Source organism: Haemaphysalis longicornis, unplaced genomic scaffold (genome assembly GCF_048455015.1).
Source record: "Haemaphysalis longicornis isolate Haplotype H1 unplaced genomic scaffold, Haemaphysalis longicornis Haplotype H1 scaffold_7, whole genome shotgun sequence".
NCBI lineage: Eukaryota > Metazoa > Arthropoda > Arachnida > Ixodida > Ixodidae > Haemaphysalis > Haemaphysalis longicornis.
In genome coordinates, this window is record NW_027526422.1 from 140240206 (window position 1) to 140264450 (window position 24245).

The 24245-nt window shown below is 48.2% G+C and overlaps 1 protein-coding gene across 1 annotated transcript in view; it reads left to right on the top strand.

The window, feature by feature from the left end:
* Positions 1 to 8681: 8681 nt before the first annotated feature.
* LOC144145194 (uncharacterized) overlaps positions 8682 to 24245 on the top strand; it is a 44629-nt gene continuing 29065 nt past the window's right edge. The window contains exons 1-2 of the mRNA XM_077676716.1: positions 8682 to 8782; positions 17609 to 17718. Coding sequence (XP_077532842.1) covers positions 17611 to 17718 — 108 coding nt within the window. The 5' untranslated portion in view covers positions 8682 to 8782; positions 17609 to 17610. The remainder of the gene's footprint in view (positions 8783 to 17608; positions 17719 to 24245) is intronic.

The following is a 24245-nucleotide window of genomic DNA, read 5'->3' on the forward strand; positions in this document are numbered from 1 at the left end:
CACGGCCTGGACATGATGGGGGAAAGGGCGAATTCCCTGCGCTGAGATGAAATGGCCAAGAAACTCCAGCTCGGAAGACTTGAAGACGCATTTCTGGACGTTGACAACAAGGCCGAACTGCTGAAGGCGTTGAAAGATCTCTCAAAGGTGATGCTCTTGATATGTGGAGTAGCACTTGCAACGAGGACGCCATCGATGCAGGCAAATACAGCGGGGAGGCCGCGCGCTACCTCGGCAATGAATTTTTGCAAAGTTTGAGCTGCGTGGCGTAGCACAAAGGCCATGCACACGTACTGAAACAGGCCTAAAGGTGTAATGAGGGGTGTCTTCAGGATATCGGCAGGCTCGACGGGGATTTGGGGATACGCCTTGATGAGGTACACTTGGCTAAAGATCTCGCATCCTTCCAAGTGGCCTGTAAAATCCTGAAGGTGTGGCAGGGGGTAGCTGTCGTAGACTGGGCGTTGAGCGCCCAGTAGTCACCGCACGGGTGCCAGTCACCCCCATTATTGGGGACCATATGCAGCGGGGATGCGTGGTTGCTGGACGATGGTCGGACAATTCCGAGTTCCAGCATGTGGTCGAATTTACGCTTAGCAGTCGCGAGACGTTCAACGAAAAGGCTGCGCGGCCGAGCTGCGACTGGGGGATCACGCGTGACGATGTGATGGGTAACTTTGTGTTTGGGCGGCTGCTTTGAATTGCAGGGCCTCGTAACCTCGGGAATTCGTGGCAATTGAAACACTCGGGACACATATTAGCCACCTCACCCACCTACCCGCTCCTCACCTCGCAGGTCTACCAGCGACCCGTCCCCGTGTGTCGTTCGCAAGGGTAGTAGCTGCCCACAGCACCAGCATGCCATCGAACTATACGCCGGAGATGCGACTGCTCCTTCCGCTATGGAATGTAATGCAGCCCTGAATGTGCCTATATATTCCAGGAGTAAAGACAGCAACGTGATCTTCCAATACCGGCGCTGCAGCAGCTGTACGAGACACAGTGACAAAACCCATACAAACAGCGATGGCTCGGTAACATAATCGGGTTCTGCCGGCGCTGTTAGTATACCACGAATATCACTGTCCAGAAAATTCAAGATAGACCACCTCCTCGGCTACAGAACTGACAGCCATCCGTAGCGCTCTTCACACCGTCGACCAAAGTTCATGCTGGACTTTGGCGGTCTTCTGTGATTCGAAGCATGCACTTCAGTCACTTCAGTCAGCCCTGTGCCCGGCACCTCACGAAGAGCTCCTGACAGAAATAAGAATGGTGTATGAGTGTGCTGCCCAGGCAGGTCATGGTGTCATCCGGAAGCGGCTTCCACTTCGGCATTATCGGCAACGAAAGTGCGGACGCTGCCGCCCGGTTGGCGCATCAAACAGCGACGACTGTACACATTCCACTGTCTTGGACGGACTCAGCTGGGGCCCTCCGCATACTCGCCCGGGAAGCAACAATCTCTTTATTGTCTACAGTAGAATTCCCATGCGCAAGTATTGGTGCATTTGACCCGCACATGCAACGTCCCCTTCCAAGAAGCCTGCCACGGTCTTACGCATCTCTTCTTTGCCGTCTCTGGCTGGGGGTGGCTTTCACAAATGCTTCTCTCGGAAGAGGTGGGAGCCGTCGACGCGGATGACGCTGTTTTTCGTTTTCCGGGAGAAGACATCAAAATCGTAATGAAACCTCGAAAAGGCCTACCGCTGAAGGACTACACCACCTTTGAAATCACGAAAGCCATCATACAAGTTTGCGAACATGGAGAACAATATCTCCACCACTTCCTGGTCCGCCCGCACCTTGGCTCAAATATCATTATAATGAGCACACCGGATATACAAGCTGCCAACGCCTTGCGAAAAATCACTCGCATCACGATGAGAGGCGCCTCATATGAAGTCGTCACGTACGTTGCCTTCTCGGAGGATGAAGTCAGAGGAGTTGCCCATGGCTTTCCAGAAAACACCAGCCCGGCTGAACTCATGAACGGCCTACGGGTCCGCAGTCCCAACAGCAAGATACTACAAGCCCGCATGCTCGGCAGCTCCAAGACAGCACTCATCACCTTTGAAGGGAACACAGTGCCAAGAGCGGTGTATTTTTACGGCGGGGAAATGCCCTGCTTTCTCTACAGACCAACACGACAGGTGTGTCACATATGCATGACCGCCGGACACCGGTCAGACGTGTGCCCTACACCAGCAATCAGGAAGTGCCCTACGTGTGGAACCAGGGACCCTCAGGATGGACGTTGCTGCCAACCAAAGTGCGTGCTGTGCAACGCCGCACACATCACTGGTTCGAGAGAATGTCCACGAAAACAGAAAAAACCACGTACGCCAGAAGGCAACCAAAACAACCGTAAATCACGTCGAGATATCACCAAGGAACATAAACAACATCTTAGATGGTTCAGCTCTGAATGGCCAGACCTTGAAGAGAAGACTAGAAAAAGGGACAGGTCTCAGTCCAGCACGGAGTCTCCGAAGAAACACCACCTCGCCTCAACACGAAAACAGAAGGAGGGCAAACTGAAAACATCTAAAATCAAGGACAACGACTGTGGAGAACCCACGCAACTACAACAGGTGAGCTGGTCCAACGCAGCTGCCTCCCTAGCCACCAAGAACACGAAAGTAGCCACACATGAGTCTAGACAAGAACAGTTGATTGAGAACCTCGAAGCGCAAATAGAGAAACAGAAACTTGAGATAGAAAACCTCAAGCAACAGCTTATGCAGCCTACCAGGGAAAGGGCGCACTCTTGCACGCAGCCCCCAGCTACTAACACTATGTCTTTCCCCCAAAGTCATCAGTCCCAACTACCTCAGCCTACCGTCCCAGAAGTTCTTTTGAAGGATCCGAGTGGTATAGGGCTTTTCTTAACTCAATTGTTAGAAATAATAAACAGCCGTTTCGACACCATTCAGAGACAAATTGATTCACCCAAAACTAGAAATCTGGACGGCAAGCGCAAACTGGAAATGCCCGCGCTTCCAAGAAACGAAAAAATGCAGGTAATAGACCCCAATGCAGAAGACACTGACTTCAGCTCCACTGACGATGAATAATAGAGCACCCACTGCCAACACAAAACTAGAAATCTGGCAATGGAATTGCCGAAGCCTACAGCGCAAGCAACACAGTTTAGAAAAATACATTGAAGCAGCCCCCATCCAACCAGACATAATCTGTCTACAGGAAGTTGGCAATAACCCTAGGTTACTGGGATACTACACCATAAAGGAAAATGAAGCGACGCGTATAGCCACCTTGGTCAAGAAAGACGTGACAACTATAGAACACAAGCTCGATACGACCGTGTCACATGCCCTTCTTGTAGAGCTAATCCCGACAAAAAGAGGGAGAAAAAGCACCTTCGTCCTTAACATCTACAGTCCGCCATCCAGTCGGGACGACAATTTCGAGAAGCTCTTCCGAGAAACCATTACAAAATCCAAGGGCAATCAAGTCATCATTGCAAGCGATTTCAATGCCCCCCATAGAGAATGGGGCTATAAGCGCAACACGAAAAAGGGAGAGAGCATTATCTCTGCAGCCGAAGCCTGCAATTTAACCTTCATCACTGATCCCAATCAGCCTACCAGAGCAGGCGGGGAACGAGCCAGTGACACATGCCCAGACTTAACTTTAGTAAAGACGGACGAGGACGTCACATGGATGAACTTAGCAGAAAATTTGGGCAGTGACCACGCCATTATCAGCATTTCAGTCTCAACAGCCAAACTCAGGAGAAATTTGGGGGTAGTCAAGATCACCGATTGGAAGAAATTCAGAGAACAACTAACCAACGATACCGACAGCTCACAGAAAATCACATCTATTAAGGATATCAAGGATTGGTGCGTTAAGCTCAAGAATAAATACCTCAGCGTTACCCAAACACTACAAAGAACGACACAAACTCCAAACATCGACTCCCATCTAGCCCATCTGTGGGAGGCAAGAAACGGCCTATTAAGGCGGTGGAAAAGGCAGAAGAAAAACAGAAAACTTAAAAAACGAATCGCAGAAATCACCAAAAAGGCGAGAGAATACGCAGACGTTTTAGCGACACAAAATTGGAATAATTTCTGCGAGTCTCTGCAAGGCACCTTGAGCACCTCCAAAACCTGGGCACTGCTTCGAAGTATGCTCGACCCTCTCGCAACAAAAAACGCAAGCAATCACCTACTGAAACGAATTGCTTATACCTTTCAGGGCAGCAATGATGCCCTTCTCGAAGAACTTAAAAACAAACTAACTGGAACACAGCTCCCAATGCCTTTCACCGGAGCGTACAAAGGTAGACCAAATGAGCTCCTAGATAAGGAAATCTCAAAGGAAAAGGCCTACAGTGCAATGTTAGCAGCGAAGAAGAACACGACACCAGGTTTTGATGGCATAACAAACTCAATGATCCGAAATCTCGGCGATCGCCAGGTGGAGGAGCTGAGTACCTCAACGAGCAATTATGGACAAAGGGTGAAGTCCCGCCGGAATGGAAACATTCGGACGTAGTCACAATTCCGAAACAATGAAAACCACCAGGAATTGATGCTCTCAGGCCCATGTCCCTTACGTCCTGCTTGGGGAAGGTGTTTGAAATAATCGTCGCGAACAGACTAGTCAACTATCTAGAGGATAACGACATGATACCGCCTAGCATGCTGGGCTTTAGGACTGGACTTTCCACACAAGACGCCTTCCTAATACTCCGAGAAGAAGTGCTGCAAAACATCCCCAAGGGAGGCGAACACCTCGTTCTAGCCTCAGATCTGAAAGGTGCCTTCGATCATGTCTCACACCAGGCCATCTTGGAGGCACTGAATGAACTGCACTGTGGGGAGCGAGCATACAATTATGTAAAAGCCTTCCCATCGGATCGCACCGCGTCCATAGGAATAGGAGACATTCGATCCAATCCCTTTCCTATGCCCAACAAAGGGACGCCGCAGGGCTCCGTAATCTCCCCCCTGCTTTTTAACATTACCATGATTAAAATCGCAAAAAAACTGCAAACCATTCCCGACATAGGCTTTACCCTTTACGCCGACGATATAACAATCTGGGCTACTAAAGGATCACTGGCTGCAAAAGAAGATGTACTTCAAGAGGCTACAAATTTGGTGGAAAACCTGGCTGCACAAAATGGGTTACAATGCGCACCAGAAAAATCCGAAGTTATCCGAATCCATGGCACCCGCTATGTAAGCCCAGGGCCAATAAACATTAAGCTTGGAGATTACACAATACCCGAAAAAGATCAAATACGAGTCCTAGGGATGTTTATACAAAGTAATGGCAAGGCAAACTTCACCATAGAAAGGATAAAGAAGTCAACTGTGCAAATTGCAAGAATAGTGAGAAGAATAACTAAAAACAGAGCCGGCCTCAAGGAAGAAGAAACTCTGCGCATTATGCAGGCCTTGGTAGTCAGCCGCCTGGCATATAGCTTGCCTTTCCACTGCCTTAACAGACAAGAGACTGATCAAGCCAATGTCATACTCTGCACGGCTTACAAAGCATTCCTCGGTCTCCCAAACTATACATCAAATGAAAAGCTGGTGAGCTTGGGTGTATCCAACACCTTTGAAGAAATCAGAGAGGCACTCCTCATCTCGCAAAAACAACGCCTAGAAAAAACAAAAGCTGGCAGGGCTATCCTGCAAAGAGTGGGGTCCCCCGCGGACGTACACTCGATTATTGACAAAGTGGACATGAGCAGAGAAGTACGAACACGACTGAAAGTGCTCCCCCTACCTCGAAACATGGACCCCTGCCTGCACAAAGAGAGAAGAATAGCACGAGTAGCCTTCCTACGGAAACAACTTGAAAACAAAAAAAATGTCATCTACACCGACGCTGCTTTCTACAGCGGGAAAAATGCCTCCATAGTTATAATTGATCACGAAGGAGCCATCAAGGATTGCCTCACGCTAAAAGATACCACTGCCGACGAAGCCAAAACTGGTGCTCTCCTCCTGGCAATAAGGTATGGGCAGCATAAAAACCAAAGCCTCCATATAGTCACAGATTCCAAAAAGGCTACGCAAAACCTTATGAATGGAAGAATTCACAAACGACTTAAAAAATTAGAGCCGGAAATGTCGAATCAATTCCACCGCATTGTCTGGACTCCGGGACACGAGGAGCTGGAGGGAAACGAGAGGGCCGACCAGGCTGCGCGCGATCTTACAAACCGCGCGGCTAACAGTCCTAGCCTTCTGCAGCCCCTCCCAAGTGGCTTTGGCGAACGCCTCACTGTCCAAAGAGGTGAACGAGCCCTTTTCCCCAACCCGGACAAGAACCTCTCTGGCGCAGAAGCTCAAACGCTGAGGCAAATCCAGACGAACACTTATCCTAACAAATCCCGGCTATCCAAAATGTTCCCTCAAACACACACAGACGCATGCAATAAATGCGGAAACCCTTCCAACTTATTTCACGCAACATGGGCCTGCCCTATCATCTGGCTTTCCAGAAACAACCCCACAAATACGGTCGCGCTATGGGAGGCAGCTCTGGCCAGCTCCGACTTCGGGATTCAGAAGGACTTAATTCTTCGAGCCCGGAGAGGAGCAGAAGAGTCTGGAGCCCTGGAAGGAGGGTACCACCCCTAAGACAATCGCGCCACCTGCTTTTTTTCCTAATAATAAACGTTTCATCTCTCTCACAAATGCATATTCATACATAATAGGGATGGCGGTAAGTAAGGTGTGCGAAACGTGCGGCACGGAGGAGACGATACGCCACGTTTTGTAGCGTAAGCCACACTGGCCGAGGTTGAGCAGTTTCGGGTGGACCTTGAAGGGCCGTGCTGCGCAAGCGCGAGGAGCATTGGATTTCGATTGGATTGGATTAAATAAAATTGTATTGGATTTGATTGGAAATCCAATCCAATTGGAGTACGGGTGTGTAGAGAATTGGGTCTGCACATTCGCCGGTCCGCGCATACCAGATGAGTGACGTCATTGCCGCGGTAGACGCAGTGGCGCCGGCGCGTGCCCAGCTGTGCGCGTCCGTTGCGCAGTAGCCAAGTCTGACACTGCGCCGAGGCCACTTATAGCCGTTTCGCGTGGCTCCTGGGGGGCCGTGCTGCGTATGCGCGAGGAGCAGTGACTGGACTGGACTGGACTGGATTGGATTGGAAATAGTTTTACCAGAAGTAAGCATGATAATCAGTTAATCCTACACAACCAGAAAACCTAAGAATAACCAGCTGAACCTTAGCTCATGCTACGTATATCCTGGCATCGCCGAGCTAAGGTACTGCTAATTTTTTATGCGAGTACCCACGTTATTCCTTCGAAAGGAACGAGCTGTCGCCAGCACTAAGGAAACTGCGCTCTCGGCGACCATTTTCGAAGGCGAAGATCTGATGTTACTGGCCTTCTTCATAATCATCTTAGAAGGCGATTAAGAAACTCTCACCATTCCTACGGGAGACAAACTTTAATATCAGGCTATAGACTGAAAGACTCCAGAGACAATCAGTGAACTTGAACATTTTGTGCTTCGGCGCTGGGCATACCTGTCCGCTCCATCTTTTCTCCATTCTTTGTTTTCTCTTTTTTTTGCCTATTTTCTCGTTCCCACGTGCAAGATAGCAAGCTAGGCTCTCGCCAGGTTGGCATTCCTGCCTTCCTTCTACCTCTTCACACCATTCCTTTCCGTCGGGTTAATGGCCTTCCCCTTTTTATAGTCCCGTTTCTCGTTATCCGCTCTGCTACCCTCGTAGTCACCCTGTTGTCGGTTCGTCTCACTGCATGGCCCACCCAAGTCTATATCTTTTCGTAATTACAACTATATCTTCTACTCAAGTTTGGCACATCGTCGACGATGTTCATTGCCTGTCCCTAATTATTACTCCTATCATTATTCGTTCCATGACGTGCGGGGCCGACCTTAGCTACACGACGCTATACAATTGCGCGTGCGAAAATTGTTTCAGGTTGTATAATTTCAGGTCCCTACAAGTTGCGTGCCAATCAGAGAATGTTTCTCGCACTTTATATGTGAGCGTATATAATTTATTTTCAGGCTCAACTGTGCTGAATTATCTACCCCAGTGTCCACAAGGCCATGCCAATGGGGAACACGTGGACGTCATCAAGCAGCTCAACATAGTCAAATAGAGGAAAACTTCAGAAATAAAATATTTAATGGGATGAATTTTCCTCGATGCAGCCTTCATTTGTGTGATTGAGTGTTCGAGCGGTGCTGTTAATGCCGAAAAAGCAATAATTTCAGTCGCGACATTTTCCCCCCAGGGATATCCCAGTGACCCTTCGAGAATGTCAAGGTACACGCAGTGCACGTACCCTCGTGACTACTGCGCTGAAACGGTTAATCATGCGACCTTGTCGGAATTCCATGTTTGCATCTACATAAAGCAGGCAACACAGCGTTTGCAGCAGACGTGAAGTACTTATAAATCGGCACAAATGTACAAGAAAAAAAGCTGATACTCACGGGCTGTCGTCGATTTTAAGAAGAATCAGGTGAGCAAATAGGACAAGGAGGTTGGTCCGCAAATGCAAGAGGAGGGAAAATTTTTACACAAAAGGGCCAGAGGTCGGTGGCATCTTGGTCGAGAGGTTGTCCCTGAGCAGTAGCGTAGCTCAAGAGCCCGTATTTCTACTAGCGTTTAAGGTCAGGGCCCCTATGTTCGCAACACGAATTCCGAGTGCGCGGGCATTGTACTACTGCTGTGCGCTTTTTGTGACGTGTTCTGTGTCGCAAGTGTTAAGCTGCGAATCCGACCCCAAGGACGGTAAGGAGTCGAGGCAATCTCTCCCTTGTTAAGATGAGTATTTTCTAATGGAGAGGTGGTAAGGTTGTACGAGCTCAACGTTTATTCGCTTTAGTTTGAAATATGCGCCGTATGGGAAATCACTGTAGTGGAGGAGCCTGGGAATAAGGCCCATCGTTTCCTTTTTATTGCAAACAAACTATCTGCAGAAGTACGAACCACCACTGAAATGATAGGACAGGCTCTATTTGCTGGGAATTGGGCAACATTCGCATTATCGGTGAGCTAACCTTCCAGTCAGCAGAAAATAGCAGTCCCGGTGCGTGGCCTATATACGTAATAAAAAAACCTTTGTATTACGAAAAACATGCTGCAAAAGATAGCATATTGAGAGATAGAGGAGTTGCGTAGATTCACATGGAGTGCTTGCAGGACATATCGCATTTGCGAGATTCTAACGCGACCTCGATGGTAACACGCAGCAAAATTTACTAACAAATTTCGAAAAACGTTTGTTTTAAGTGGCTGGAGCCACATTTTTGGAGGTGTCCGTTTAAATGCGAATTCTGCTGGCCGCTTTTTAGCCGATTTCGGATTTGAACCCGATTGTAACACGTACGCATATTTAAAAACCAACTGTTCGCAAAGAAGGATGTGCATTAGAATCGTCCAAACACGGTATACGAAGAAAGTGGAGAGGTAATATTCCTTCATCAGCACGAAGCTGCTCGAAAATGTCAAACCAGAGGCAGGATCTCTTTCCAAACAGGTTATTTACCGAGGATGTAGTTATGAGGCTTGTTTGCGAAAAGTCGGTGTTAGGTCTAAATGGTCAGTATGTAAGCCAGATCAGATCTACGTAAGCTACGGTATTGGGAAGAATGGCGTCTTACCAGCAAAGATTCACTAAAAATTTGCTAAGAAAGCTTACTCGTATACTCTGGAAGATAAGTGCAAGGACAGCCGAATTGCTGCCACACTTCACGATACATCAGCTTCGCCGCTCCTGTCATACTCACAAGCCATCACGTTCTCCTAACGCGTTATGCCGTCAGCGCCACACGCGTTAGGCAAACTCTTGTTCCACGCCCGCCGGCATGGCGATGTAGCGTGGTGAAAATGCAGTGTCGCTCCCGGCCTGGATACATTGGCTCTATTGCGATACGAACTGCAATGTACCCATTTTAATGCGTAGCATTCTTTGCCGAGTACCCCAACAGCCGGGACCGTGAAACGCCCTGCATTTCTACAAAAATGCAGATATCGCGGAGGTTCCGCCTGTAATCGCTGTGATGGAGTAAACAGAGATAACTGTTCCCTCTAAATACAAAAAAAAAAATTAAAAATTTCAAAAAGTACAAAAAATTCCAGAAAATGGAGAAACGTCTAACGCCCTAAACTTCCACAATAATTCAGATGTAGCGAAAGTTTGACCCGTAATCGTTGTAATAGCCTAAATTGAGATAATAGGTCGAACAAATTTTTGAAAAACTGAAAGAAATAAGACGAATATTGAACAATTACGGTAAATGGTGAAGCGTGTCCACGTCCACAATAACGCAGATTTGATGATGATGATATCTGGATTTTAATTGCGCAAGGCCAGCCAAGGGCAAAGAGCGCCAAACAAAAGTGATTTCATGACAGCGATGTGAAAGTAAAAGTAGAGGGTTTCAGTAAACATACACAAACTAAAACAAGCTAATGAAGATGACTGGTGTAAAGGGCCAGGTTGTCATGATGCATGATAAGAGATGAGATGTAAAAAATTGACATCGGTAGGAAACTTAAAAACAAGCTTGGTGGAAAACATGGGCTCGTCTCCTAGAAAGTACAATGGGTGAAACGGAACGCGTTGTCTGTATAGTTGTGGGAAGTATTTGCGTCGTGTTGTGTCAAGTGCCTTGCATTGGATGAGTACGTGGATTACGGATAGGCCCTCTCCACACCGGCTGCACATGGGTCTTGGAGATCCAGTGAGCAAGTGCGAGTGTGTTGCATGTGTGTGGCCTATCCGTAACCTTGCTAGGGTCACTTCAGTGTGTCTGTTGTGTGAGTCAGTTGTGTATCGTCCCAAGTGTGGCTTTATTACATGTAGCTTGTTGTCTGACTGTTCACTCCAGTGTGTTTGCCATGTTTTACGTAGGTGTTGTCTGATGACTGGCTTCATGTCAGTGTACGGTACTGTTGCTATGTCTAGAGTGTTTCTCAGTGCAGCAGCAGCGGCCATTTCATCAGCAAACTCATTGCCCGCGATGCCAGCGTGGCCTGGAACCCAGCAGATGGTAACATTCAGACCTGACGCATACGCCGACATCAAAGATTTAAAAACCAGATTGACAATGTAATATTTGGAAGACCTTTGGGATGATAATGTACGCACGACGCTTAGTGAATCCGTGAAAATGATGGATTTTGCGATATGATGTTCATTGATGTGATTTAAAACAAGGAGTATACCATATGCCTCCGCTGTAAAAATGCTATAATTCACATGCATGGTTTTACAAGCACGGAAATTGGGTCCATGTGCAGCGCAAGACACTGCAATGAATGTTTTTGAAGCATCAGTAAAAAATTTTGTTGCCCCATATTTCGCCTGAAGATACATGAAATGCTGAAAAACGGTAGTTGTGGGCACCGTGTTTTTCTTAAATTGCGTAAACGACAAATCACACAATACCGGACGAAGATGCCATGGGGCTATAGAATCAATGAGAGATGTTGTAAAAGTGTCTAAAAACGAGACAGAAAGTTCACAGGCTTTCTCCTTCGCCCTGAGCGAGAAAGGCGCAGAAATCGATGGTGAGACATTGATGAAACTTTAAAAGCATATAGCAAATCGACATACTCGCGCTGGTACCCCAGACACCATCTGTCACGCTCGACGTACAGACTTTGCACGGGGCTAGTCCGGAAAGCACCAGACGCAAGTCGAAGGCCCAAGTGCTGCACTGGGTCGAGCATTTTCAAAGCAGTTTCCCTTCCTGAACCATACAAAACACTCCCATAGTCTAACCTCGAGCCTACCAGGCTTGTAAGCACTCGCAGCAGAAGTTGTTTGTCAGCACCGTACGAGTGATGAGACAAGACCTTTAGAATATTCAGTGTTTTAATACATTTTTGTTTTAGGTGTTTTATATGAGGGATAAAGGAAAGTTTTTCATCAAGGACTATACCTAGGAACTTGTGTTCTTTTTTGACCGGTATCGAGACACCATTCAGTTTGATGTCTGGATCTGGCCTGATCCCACGCCTTTTGGAGAACACAACACAAGTGCTCTTAACTGGGTTTAGCTTAAAACCGTTCTGATCAGCCCAGCCAGCTAGCTTATTAACACCAAGCTGGACTTGGCGTTCGCAAATTGACATATTACACGACTTAAAAGATATTTGGACATCATCTACATATATTGCACAGGAAATGGTTCGTGGCAACGCCTTTCGAAGTGAGTTCATCTTGACTATAAACAACGTACAACTCAAAACGCCACCTTGAGGCACACCATTTTCCTGCACAAAAACATTTGAAAGGGCAGTACCAACTCTTACACGAAAGGTTCGTTCTGCCAGATAGCTATAAAGAGTATTAAACATATTGCCCGAAACACCGAATGATTTCAGGTCGCTAAGTATCCCGTATCGCCAAGCGGTGTCGTAGGCTTTCTCAAGATCAAAAAAGACCGTAGCACAAAACTGTTTGTGGACAAAGGCATCCTTTATATACGACTCAAGGGCGACGAGTTGGTCGTTTGTGGTTCGCCCCACCCTGAAGCCGGCCTGGCAGCTCTCGAGAAGACCATTGTATTCTAAGAAGTACCCGAGTCTCCTGTTAATCATCTTCTCGAGAAGCTTGCACAGGCAGCTGGTGAGGGCGATGGGTCGGTAACTGGCGGGAGAAGACGGGTCCTTACCCTCCTTCAGGAACGCCCACTACAATAGCCTCCCTCCATGATTTCGGAATGTGCCCCGAAAGCCATATGTTGTTGTATAAGCGTAGGAGTGTTTCAAGAGTATCTGGGTGTAGGTGTTGTATCATTGTGTATGTAATCTGGTCTGCGCCTGGAGCTGAAGGTTTACATGTGCTCAGGGCAGCCTTCAGCTCATAGAGAGTAAATTCAGAGTTGTAACCAGAATTTGACCTGTTATTATCACGTAAGGACTTCTTTTCACAAGCGGTTTTATGTCTCAGGAAAGTGTTTGTGTAGTGTGCAGAGCTGGAAACGTGTTAAAAGTGTTGTGCAAGTGTGTTAGCCTGGTCTTCCAGTGTGTCCCCTGTAGTACTAACCAGGGGCAGGCTGTGTGTCTGTTGTCCTTTTAGTTTTCGTATTCGTGTCCAGACTTTGTGTGTGTCTGTGTATGAGTTAATAGATGTAAGGAAGGTGCGCCAACTCTGTCGTTTTGCCTCACGGCGCACACGTTTTCCTAATGCCTTGGCCCGTTTGAACAAAATAAGGTTGCCCGACGTGGGGTACCGTCGATGGATACCCCACGCCTTGTTCTGGGCCTCTCGCGCCCGCCTACAGTCCTCATTCCACCACGGCCTCCGCTGGTTGCGCGGGGCACCAGAGGCGTGGGGAATGGACTTTTCGGCGGCGTCGAGGATGTGCGCCGTGAGGAGTTGGGTACCTTCTTCAACGTGTAGGTGTCCTATGGATGTGTGGTGTAGTTTGGATGTCTCTGTAAATGTATTCCAGTTAGCTCGTGCTTCATTGAACCTATTATGGGAAGATGAACTGCTTGGGCCTTTACCTATATATGTAAGGGAGGTGGGGAAGTGGTCACTGCCATATGGGTCAGTGCCTTCACCCCACTCAAGACATGGAAAAAGAACTGCGGAGCCAATCGCCAAGTCAAGACATGAGTATGTGTTGTGTCCTATGTTATGGTATGTAGGCTGTTTATTGTTGAAAAGGCATGCTCCTGAAGATGTAAGGAATTTTTCTATAAGGTGACCTCGGACATCCTTGCGAGAAGAGCCCCAAATAGTGTTGTGAGCATTAAGGTCGCCTGTCAGGATGTATGGTTCGGGCAGCTGGTCAACCAGCGCCTCGAAGTCAGAGCTTAAAAGTGAAACATCAGGAGGAATGTATATGGAGCATACCGTTATCAACCTATTAAATATTATTAAGCGTATTGCTACAGCCTCAAGGACGGTGTTCAAGGTGACAGGGTGGCATGCTAAGGATTTGCGGGCGATTATGGCCACACCGCCAGAACAGTGTGTGCAGCCAACCCTGTCCTTTCTGTATACCAGGTAACTATTCAAGAAATTTGTGTGCTTGGAATTCAGATGTGTTTCCTGGACACACATTAAACTTGGCTGATTGGCATGCAGCATCTCATGCACGTCGTCAAGATTATTCAGAAGGCCTCTGCAGTTCCATTGAACTATGTTTTCTCTTCCCATTATTTAGTGTGAGAGCTACTGGAGTGTGTATGTTTATGTGTCGTCTTTCGGGGCTGTGACTCTTGGATTGGGCTTTCTGGGCATTTCTGTAGGCTTGGACGTCGGAGGCCGATCCTTGCGCTGCGTTGCAGGCAAGAATGGCACGACGTCCATCTCGTCGTCCGATGTCCTGGGTGTACCCGTTGAACCGGGCCCCCCGGACTTGGCCCCCCTTCGTGGGCCCTTCGTTTGACCCGCCACCGCCGCTGGTGTCGGAGGCACCAGAAGTGGCACGGGCGGTGCGGTGGCGGTGGGAGCCGGTGCGGAGCCCGTGGTGTCCATGGCACCCTCCAACGCACTTGAGGATGGGGAGGCAGGGACGGGAGCGGCACCGGTCCCGACGGAAGAGGTTTCCACAACAACCGCTGCTGGCTCAGCGAGCGGTGCGGAGGCGGGGGCGGGACCAAGTCCGACTCGCGGTACTGGGTCCCCGCCGAAACCAGACGCCGCTCCGCCCCCCGGCGAGCTGCGTCGGCGTACCTCCCCGGGGGAAAGAGGCGAACCTCTTTCGCGCCTCTGGGAAGGTGATGTTTTCCGTGACCTTGATGTTTATTATTTTTTTCTCAAGCTTGAATTGCTTGCAGGTTCGCGAATATGCAGCGTGAGGTCCTTGGCAATTGGCACAGAGCAATTGATTGGATGAACAGTCATCAGTGAGATGGTGTTGGGCACATTTAGCGCAGGTTGGCTGGCCCCGGCACGAGTTAGTACCATGCCCGAACCGCTGGCACTTGTAGCAGCGACGCGGATTCGGGATGTACGCTTGGACGGAGCACGAGATGAAGCCTGCCTTAATGGATTCAGGAAGTGTGGAGCGGTTGAAAGTCAAGATTATATGCTTTGTGGGGATTTCCTGCTTGTCTCGTCTGATGGTGATACGCCTCACTGCAGTTACACCCTGATCTTTCAGGCCAGCTTCTGTCAACAGATCAGCTTCTGTCTCATTCAACAAATCGGTCTCCGAAATCATACCCTGAGAGCTGTTGAGGCTACGATGAGGAGTGACTCTGATGGCCAGATCTGCCATGCAGGTTTGCGACAGGAGGTTAGTGGCTTGTTGCTGCGTCTTGACATTGACTAGGACTTCACCGGTACGGAGTTTCTTAGCTTCGAACGATTTTCCGAGGATGCCTTCCAGGAACTTAGTGATCAAGAATACGGACATGGAAGAAACAGGGTTTGTTTTGTCAACTGCCTCGATAACGAAGAATCTAGGATAGTTGTCAGGTTTCGGAATGTGGATTGTTGGAAGGGATGGAAAGGAAACTACGGTGCGGCCCCTTCTCGGGGGCCGATCACGTCTGGGGGGGTTTTGAATTAACCATATGGCATATGAAAAAGCAGGGAGACGGGGGTACTTTCTCCCTTGACCTTACCCTGGTAGTAAAAGAGGTCCCGGAGCTCCCTGCCTGGTAGACAGGCAGGGAGCCCATCGGCCGGAGCTTGACCAAGGCTCCGACGGCCACCGTTAGAGGTTTCTACCCTTCACCTTAAAAACACGTCACCACGGTAGGTCACAGCTTATGTTGGGGGGCTCGGGGTCCGCGGTATCGCCAGTACTGTCACCAAGATTACTCAAGGTGCCCCGTGCGGGGAATAACGCAGATTTAGGAGAAGTTGGAAATGTAATCGTTGTAATAACGTAAATGAAGATAACTGGTCGGACGAAATTTTGAAGAACTGAAAAAATGAAACAATTAGAAAAACGGAAAACGGCAAAACGTATAGCACATTGCATTTATTGCAGATTTCGCAAATCTTCCACCTGTAATCGTTATAATAGCACGAATGAACATAAGTGGTCGAACGAAATTAAAAAAATAAAGAAATAGGAAAATATAAAATAATTATGGAAAATGGCGAACCGTGGAACGCCTTGCATTTCCAGAATAATGCAGATTTCGGAAATGTTCCGAATGTAGTCATTGTAATAACTTAAAAGGAGATAATTGATCCGAAGAAATTTGGAAAAACTAAAAAATAATAGAAAAAAATGAAAATCAGGAAAACGGCAAAACGTATAACGCATGGCATTTCCACAACAAGGTAGATTTCGCGAAAGTTTCACCTGCAATCGTTATGATAGCGTAAATGAAGATAGTTGGTCGAATAAAATTTTGAAAACTAAAAAAAATAAAAAAAATTAAAATAACCAGGGAACGTTGCGACCCGTGTAACGCCCTGCATGTCCACGATAATGAAGATTTCGCGAACGTTTCACCTGTAACAGTTATAATAGCGTAATTGGAGATAATTAGTTAAACAGGATTTACAAAAAAACAAAAAATTTGGCGGAGAAAAACTCACAGTCAAGACAGTCAGCATAAGAATGTTAGGGATTAGTAGATAATTCTCTGAATTTCGACAGAATTTTCTCTTCTTAAACAAAGTTTCTTCATCAAAAAAAAAAACCTTATAAGCACCTTGGCACACAGTCCGCAATTTTTGTGTTTTTTCTCATTACAGCTACCGCGATTTCTCGCGAGGGACAACTGACACCTTTCAAGGCTCTCGCTCAAAACTTTTTTAAGAATTTACATAATAATAACGCAGTGATAAAATTTTTGCTTGCTTCCACCTCAACGGAATTCTGTCGCGAAACACCCTCCTTTCTCCTGGACGTTTCACTTTAAATTCTCTTTCAGGCTTTTCAAACATGCTACAGTTCCTCCCACTCGAGTTCCACTCAAGGATTACTCACGTTGATGTGCACAACTTAGCCACAAATATAAGCTTGAAAAATTCACTTCAAGGTTTCTTTACAGCAATCAAGGAAGAATACCTGTTTAGATTCGGCTATTATGAGGTGCACGAGGTAGTTACCATATCCACAACAGTTTAGTAGTATCCTGTTGCTTTTCTTTTATTAATCCCCTCGTGCAAAAAAACAATTGAGATTTAAAGAAAACATATGTAGTAGTAGTAACTCCCTATTCCCTTTGCGGCGATTTTTCGATGACGTTTCAAAATTTGTGCTCTTGGCGCCTAGGAATAAATAAAGCACCCACCAAAATACATGTATGGATGATAGTAGCGGGGTCCTCTAGTTACGTTTGATAATATCACTTGAATGTTAACATGCAGTTAACATATTGATAACAATGTTTTTATTTCTGGCCCTTATTACGTCAGTACTGCCCGCATTACTTAATTGAAGCACGAATTCAAAAACTTTTATATATATCCTGTGTTTTTTCTGACAGAAAATGTCTTTGTAGTTGGATTGAAGTGGAGTGGGTTAGCAAAGGCTAGTTCTTTTTAAACAGAACAAAGTTAAAATTTTTCTTCATGGCCACTTTGGGAACCACGTTACGATTGTGTAGTTATCTGCCAACTATTGTTGTGTTTATGAAGGGAGTGCGTACCCTGTGTAGGAAGCAACTCTTCTGACTTTGCAGCGATGCTGGTAGCATCACAAGTTGGGCGGGCGACCAACCATTTTTTCAAGAACTGCTCGCACTACCTGAAGGAGTTCAAGCCTAATCCGCCGATACAACTGGTATACGAGGTGTTGTATCAAGTTCCCCTTTCTTGCAAGAGGCTTTTACAAGACTTCACCGAAGCTTTTATTTTATCGCTTTTTGTCTACATTATGGGCTTCTAAGAAAAGGGCCGCATTTTTGTCATTGCGGAGGGATTTTAGCGCCGGTATGTTTATAATACCGTACTCCGGTTTTCCTAGAACAGCGTGTTGAACAAATATGCACGCTCAAATATATTTTTGAAACAATTGCAGGTGGATAACATTGCGTGTACCGATGAGAGTTTCAAGCCTTAAATAAAAAAAAATATGAGTTCGAAAGTTTTCGCACGACGCGAAACATATTGCATCTTTGCGCTATAATTAGTCCGGTTTGATAAAGTGACTCTGTGCGTAGGACCTGTACAAGTTTGTTTCACGCGTTTAGTCAACGTGTTTTCAGTCCAAGGAAAGGAGAACGCTGGGAAAAGCAGAAAACAGCTAACCGATGGAAATCTAATCGAGCCATTGAGGCCGAAAATACCGAACGGTTTACTGCAGTTATTGGTGGCTGTTGCCCATGCCATGAGATAGAAAGAGTAGTGCGGCTTCAGCTTGAAGCCCATTCTAGCCTCTTTCTACGTTTTGCTGAGGGCTCATTTACCGGCCTTATTATTATTATTTGAGTGCCTATTATTCAATAGCCTCGGGAGAGCACAGCGGTTTGAGACAGGTGGCGACGCAGCGGAAGTGGTAGGCGGATGTCAAGAACTCGGGCCAAGTAGTGGCCCCGGATCCCAACCACGGGGAAGAGACAATTGGAGGGATAATAATGGGGTGCGGGAGAGAGAGAAAGAAAAAAAAACTTTATTCTCTAAACAGCCCTAGTCCGGGCCGTCGTGCCACAGTCTCTTCATTAGGAGACGGCTGGTCCGTAGAACTGCCAGAGGTCTGCACTAACACGAAGGCAGCGGGCCGCCAGAAGTTCTTGCGTAGATTTGACATCCACGCCAGGACCCGGGTACAACCAATCCTCCCAGTAAGCGTTGCGGGAACACAGGTGTGGTGGTAGGTCTGACGGATGGCACTCCCTGTATAGGTGTTGTACTGAGGGCAGTTGGGTGTAGGGCAAGTGGGACGCGAGAGGATGCCATGTATGTAGTGGATCCGGGATGGAGATAAAAGAGAGGAGCTTTGTGCCTTCCGGACCAGAGATGCGGCTTCACGAGAGAGGGTGAGGTGGGGGACCGGGAAACACTGCCTGCTTGCGCATAGTGCGCAGCGATGCTGTCGGTGTGCCTGATGTTGTGAAATATTTTGAGTGCCATGGGGTGGTGCTCATTTGGTCAAAACATGGACGGACCCGGGGAGAGTACTCGGGCTAGCGCGTGTGCTCGAGCATTGCCGTCCAAGTTGGCGTGGCCGGGGAACCATACCAGCGTTATATTTTGGGGAGGATGGGCGCGGAGGGCCTAGTATAGGGTGTCAGAGGTATGAAGGTGTGTGGTGTATCAAGAAATTTCGTAGCGCCTCCTGCAAGTCACTTAACGCGAAAATTGGGGTGGCAGGGGGTTTGACTTTGACGGCGTATTCGACGGCGGCGGCAATGGGGGATTCTTCCAGGGTTGTACAAGTTGGGACGTTCTTGAAGTGGGCAATGGTGTCTACGGATAGGGTCGGGCTATGGAGGGCGATAGCACCATCTCTAAAAGTGGAGTCAAAACTGGCGTCCGTGAAGTAGATTGCCGCACCATTCTGTTTAAGCCAATTAATGCACCTGTTCAATGCTTTTGTGCGTTTATGCCTGCGGACCAAGTTGTGAGCAGGGTGCATGTGGCGAGGAATGCGCTCGATTACTAGATTTGGAAGAAGGACCAGGGGGGAGGTTCAGGAGGGATTGGGAGAAGGCTGTCTGTTGGGTAGTTTAGGAGGGTGAGAACCGACCGACCCCAAGCCGAGAGCTTTAAGCGCTTGAGCTCGGCCTGGAGGTGAGATGCGGTTCGTTCCACGAGGGTATTGTGGTTACATTGGGCTAAGACGCCTTGTGTGGCGGCATAATGAGGTATCCCCACTGCCAAATGGTACAGGGCACGGGGGGCTGCGTCAAGGCGGTTGGTCTGGGCAAGTGAGATGCGGAGGTAGGGAACACTGTACAGGACGCGAGATGTTTCGAAAGAGTCCACAATGCGGAGAAGGTGAGGGTCTTTGAGGTCTTGTGTGCGGTTAGAAACGCGCTTGAGGAGATGAGAGGCCTGAGAGATCTGGAAGTGGAGTATTCGTAGTTAAGGAACAGCATAACCATTGCGTGTAAGGGTGAGGCCCAAAAGGTTTAGTGAATGCACTTGTGGTATGGAGGCTGCGCCAATCGACAGCTGTAATAAAGAGCGATCCGGGTCAGGGCCTCGTCGGTTGGATACCATTAAAAGGCCAGATTTAGATGCAGATATCTTAAGCTTGATGGAGATGCACTGTGGAGAATGGTGTCGCAGGTCAATTGTAAGGTTTTCTCGGTATGTGCCGGATTACCGGAGTCCACCCAAAGAGTAATGTCATCCGCGTAGATGGAATGCTTGAGGCCGGGGATCCTGGCTTGTAGAGGGGGCAGTGATAACAGGGCACGGTTAAAAATAATGGAGGAAGGTATAGAGCCCTGCGGGGTCCCTAATATGAGATAAAAAGGGGCAGCCTGTGAACCGGGAATCGAATAAGCGGCAGTGCAAGTTGCGAGAAAATCTCGAATGTAATTGTACATGCAGCAACCGCACCCCGTTGATGCCAATTTGTCGAGGAAGGGGGGCATGACCCACGCGATCGAAGGCCTTTTCTGAGTCCAGGGCTAGAATAGCCCTCAGTTGGGCTGAGCTCGAAGTTTTGTGCACATCCTCTTTGAGGCGGAGTAGGGTGTCTTGGGTGGAAAAGTGGGCTCGGAAGCCAGTCTGGGTGGCAGGAAAAGGAGCGTGATTTGTGACATGCCACTCAAGACGAGTGAGAGCCATACGCTCGAGTAGCTTCCCCACACACGAGGTAAGCGAAATGGGCCGTAGGTTGGTGGGCGTATAAAGCTCATCAGGTTTCAGAAGACCAACAATTATTGAATGTTTCCAGGCTTCTGGAATTCGGCAAGTTTCCCACGTGATATTGAAAAGGCGGAGCAGATCTTGAATACCCTCATCTGGGAAGTTTCGGAGGACCGTATACTGCATACCATCCTCACCCGGTGCGGTATCTCGTCGTAGACGGTCCAGTGCATTGAGTAGTTCGGTCAACGTAAAGGGAGTATGCAGAGGAGATGGTGAAAATGTGCGAATTAGAAGAGCGGCTGGTGGGTTATCTGAACTGGCGGGGAAGTGGATGAGTCGCAGATCACTACAGAGCACCGTAGGAGGAGCGCCAGTGTTGTCGTGTTGAGCAGGATACAAGAGATGAGTTGCGAAGGGCAGGAGGGGTTAATAAGGACACGGAGGAGGCGCCAGAAACGTTTAGTGTGCATTCATGGGTTAAGTTCATCACAGAGATTCCACCAGTTATAGCGTACAAGTTCATCAGCATACGTTTGGTCCTCCCGAGTCAAGGTATTTATACGGAGGCGCAGTTTACGGTTGTGTTTCTAGCCGCTCCAACGCCTATTAGAGCGACGGGCATCCCATAGGTGCAGGAGGTGGGTGTCGATATAGGGCGCCTCAGTATTTGAGTAGACGCGTTTAGTGTGCCGCTGACAAAGATCCTGTATCTGTTGAAGTCAAGAATCTGGGGCCGCGGGGTCTAAAGGGTGAAAATAGGACTGTCTGACTGCATGATAAAACTGTTAATTTTGTATGCTTATGCGCTCGGCGGCGTACACGAGTGGATAATAACGTAATTTCCAAGATGACATGGTCACTGCCAAGGAACTCGTGCGTGTGTGGCCATGTTGGGCAGCCTGGGCCTTTGTAGAAAGCTAAATCCGGTGTTGTGTCTCGGGTAGCACTGTGGCCAATGCGTGAGGGAACATAATGATCTGTGAGGAGGGAGTAGGATTTGCGCTGTACTGTTTCTGCTAGAGCACGGCCACCAATCCCGATTCGAGGAAAAGCCCAAAGGGGGGTGGGGTCAGTTGAAGTCCCCCAGGACTAGACGTGGTGGTGTCTGACTAGTGCTTGTGGGGAACAGTGAATCTAGGGGCGAACCCTCTTGCCTGGGCGGTGGTACATATTAACGAGTTGCATGGGTGCGATACGGGTAGTAAATGAGACGACTACACCGTGAGCCATAAAATCTGGGGAATGGGAGGGGGTCGATAAGCAGAGTAAATGGAAGACGAGAGGGTATGAGTGATAAGGCAGAGTGAGCTACGTTCCGTGGAGTTCCCTGTGTGATAGACCACATAGCCAGGGATTTGCGGCAGGCAGAAAGCCTCTTGTAAGAGAATTACGTCCGCAGGAAAGAGGGTAGGGCGAGTTTGAATAAATGTTCTAAGAGAAGCGAGTTTCCGTTCGAGACCTCGACAGTTCCATTGCTACACGGAGATAATAAAGGATGGGGAAGGAGAGATGGATGCTTGCCCACTACTCGAATTCATCAGACCTTACGTCGACATCCTAAGTTTCGGCGGTGGGGCTGTGCAGATTAGCGGGGCGTTTTTCAGCGCTGCCGGAGTGGGCGTCCAAGTTAGGGGGCTGTAGGTCGAGGCTGGTGCTATAAGGAGGCGCGGGTCGTTTTCCAGTCTTGCGACACTGGGCATCTTCCACTCGTTGCAGGCGCTCTCTTAGGGGCGTTAACAGCCTGGATGAGCTACACTAGCAATGGTAATAAAAAGGCCACCGTTTTGGGGGCTTTCGCAGGGACAGTGATGCGGCAAGTGGTTCGGACTGGGGTGCTGCCAGGGCTGCGCGGTAGACGGGTGATTCAGTGATCGGGGATGACGAAAATTTGGTTGGTGCTACTGATGGGAAGCGGGAGGAGTTGACTTGCTCACATTGGTGTATTGGGACGTCGCTTGTGTCCCTGGCTGACCTCGCGGCGGGAGCTTCGGCCATTGGACATGACCATTGTGTTAGGGAGGTGGTGGTGGCGGCAGGGGTAGGTTTTTCCTTCCTTTGGATGAGGACGTTGACGCACTATGGAACGAGAACGGGATCGGTGGCCTGAAGTGTGCTTTGTTCGGAGAGCCTGGATGCGTTTTGTCTTGTTGGGCCATGAAAGCGTCTGTTTGCTGTCGGGTGGGGCAGTCGGTAGAAGTGCTGGCGCGAGATCCCTTACAAAGGCGGCACTTCGGTACGCAGTCATGTGTCGTCGTTGGGGTAAAGTTGGTGATGTCCATGGAGCACACATAACATAGCCGGGTGGTAAGTGCCAATGGGCAAACGTCCTCCCGGTGGCCTAGTGTATGGCAGCGGGTACATAACTGTCCCTTTGGCCGGTGCGGATAACATCGGCATCGGCCGCTGCGCTAAATATAGCGGGCCACAGGAGTACCTTCAAAGATGATGAGAGCCGACTTCGTAGCGCCCATCATGCGAACGGCCGGGATGCGGGCAGGGGTGGCTTGGACCATGTCTCGCATCAGTGATTCCGCGGCGGTATTTTGTGCCACATCTTGAATGACACCCCGGCATAAATTTTCTGGAGAAGCCCCGTAAGGACGAAGGTGGACAACCGTACCGTTGAGTGCCAGGATGGTGAGCTTTCAGTAGCTTTGGTGCTGCAGATCCCCGTACGCTGATTATGTGTTTGGCGGGAGCAGCTCCACCACGGTGCGCGATATCTCACTTGCGGTCAGTTCTGCGGAAGAGGTAGCGAGTTCAGCGATGGCGTAAGTGTAACATTTGGATAGATTTATTCCTGTGGGGCGTAATATTATCGTCTTTAGGTTGAGGCGTGGATGTCGTGAGCAGTGGACCTCTATTCTTGGTTGTTCACCGTCGTCTTCAGGAGGTGCACTCATCATGACACGTTATGAGGGCAAAAGGCAATGAATATTCTTTATAAGCCCATGTTCTTCTTGTATAGTCGGTGTATTCGGTGTATAAGCCTTCCTCGCCTGTATACATGTGTGCATATATGTGTGCAAGTGTGTGTATGTATATATATATATAGGGTTTAGAAATGAGGGGCTCGTTAGGAAATACAGAGAGAAATGCCGGCAGTCTACAACGCCAAAGAAGGCATAGGGGAATGGTTGGACTATTTGTTACCGTTAGTGACGTTGCATTATTATTATTATTATTATTATATTAATTACGTGATAAAGAAAGAAAGAAAAACACGCGCCCAGAGGGGGGACCAAAACCCACGCCTTTCGATTAGATCTCGAATGCCTTACCAACTCGGCTATCTGGGCGACTGTGTTCTCCTTCGCTTTCTGGGTTATTTATATTTACTACAACTGTATCTGACGCTTGAGGGCGCGTGTTTTTCTTCCTTTCTTTATCACGTAATTAATATAATAATAATAATAATAATGTAACGTCACTAACAGTAACAAATAGTCCAACCATTCCCCTATGCCTTCTTTGGCGTTGTAGACTGCCGGCATTTCTTTCTGTATTTCCTAACGAGCCCCTCATTTCTAAACCCTATTATCGTGCGAAAGCTTA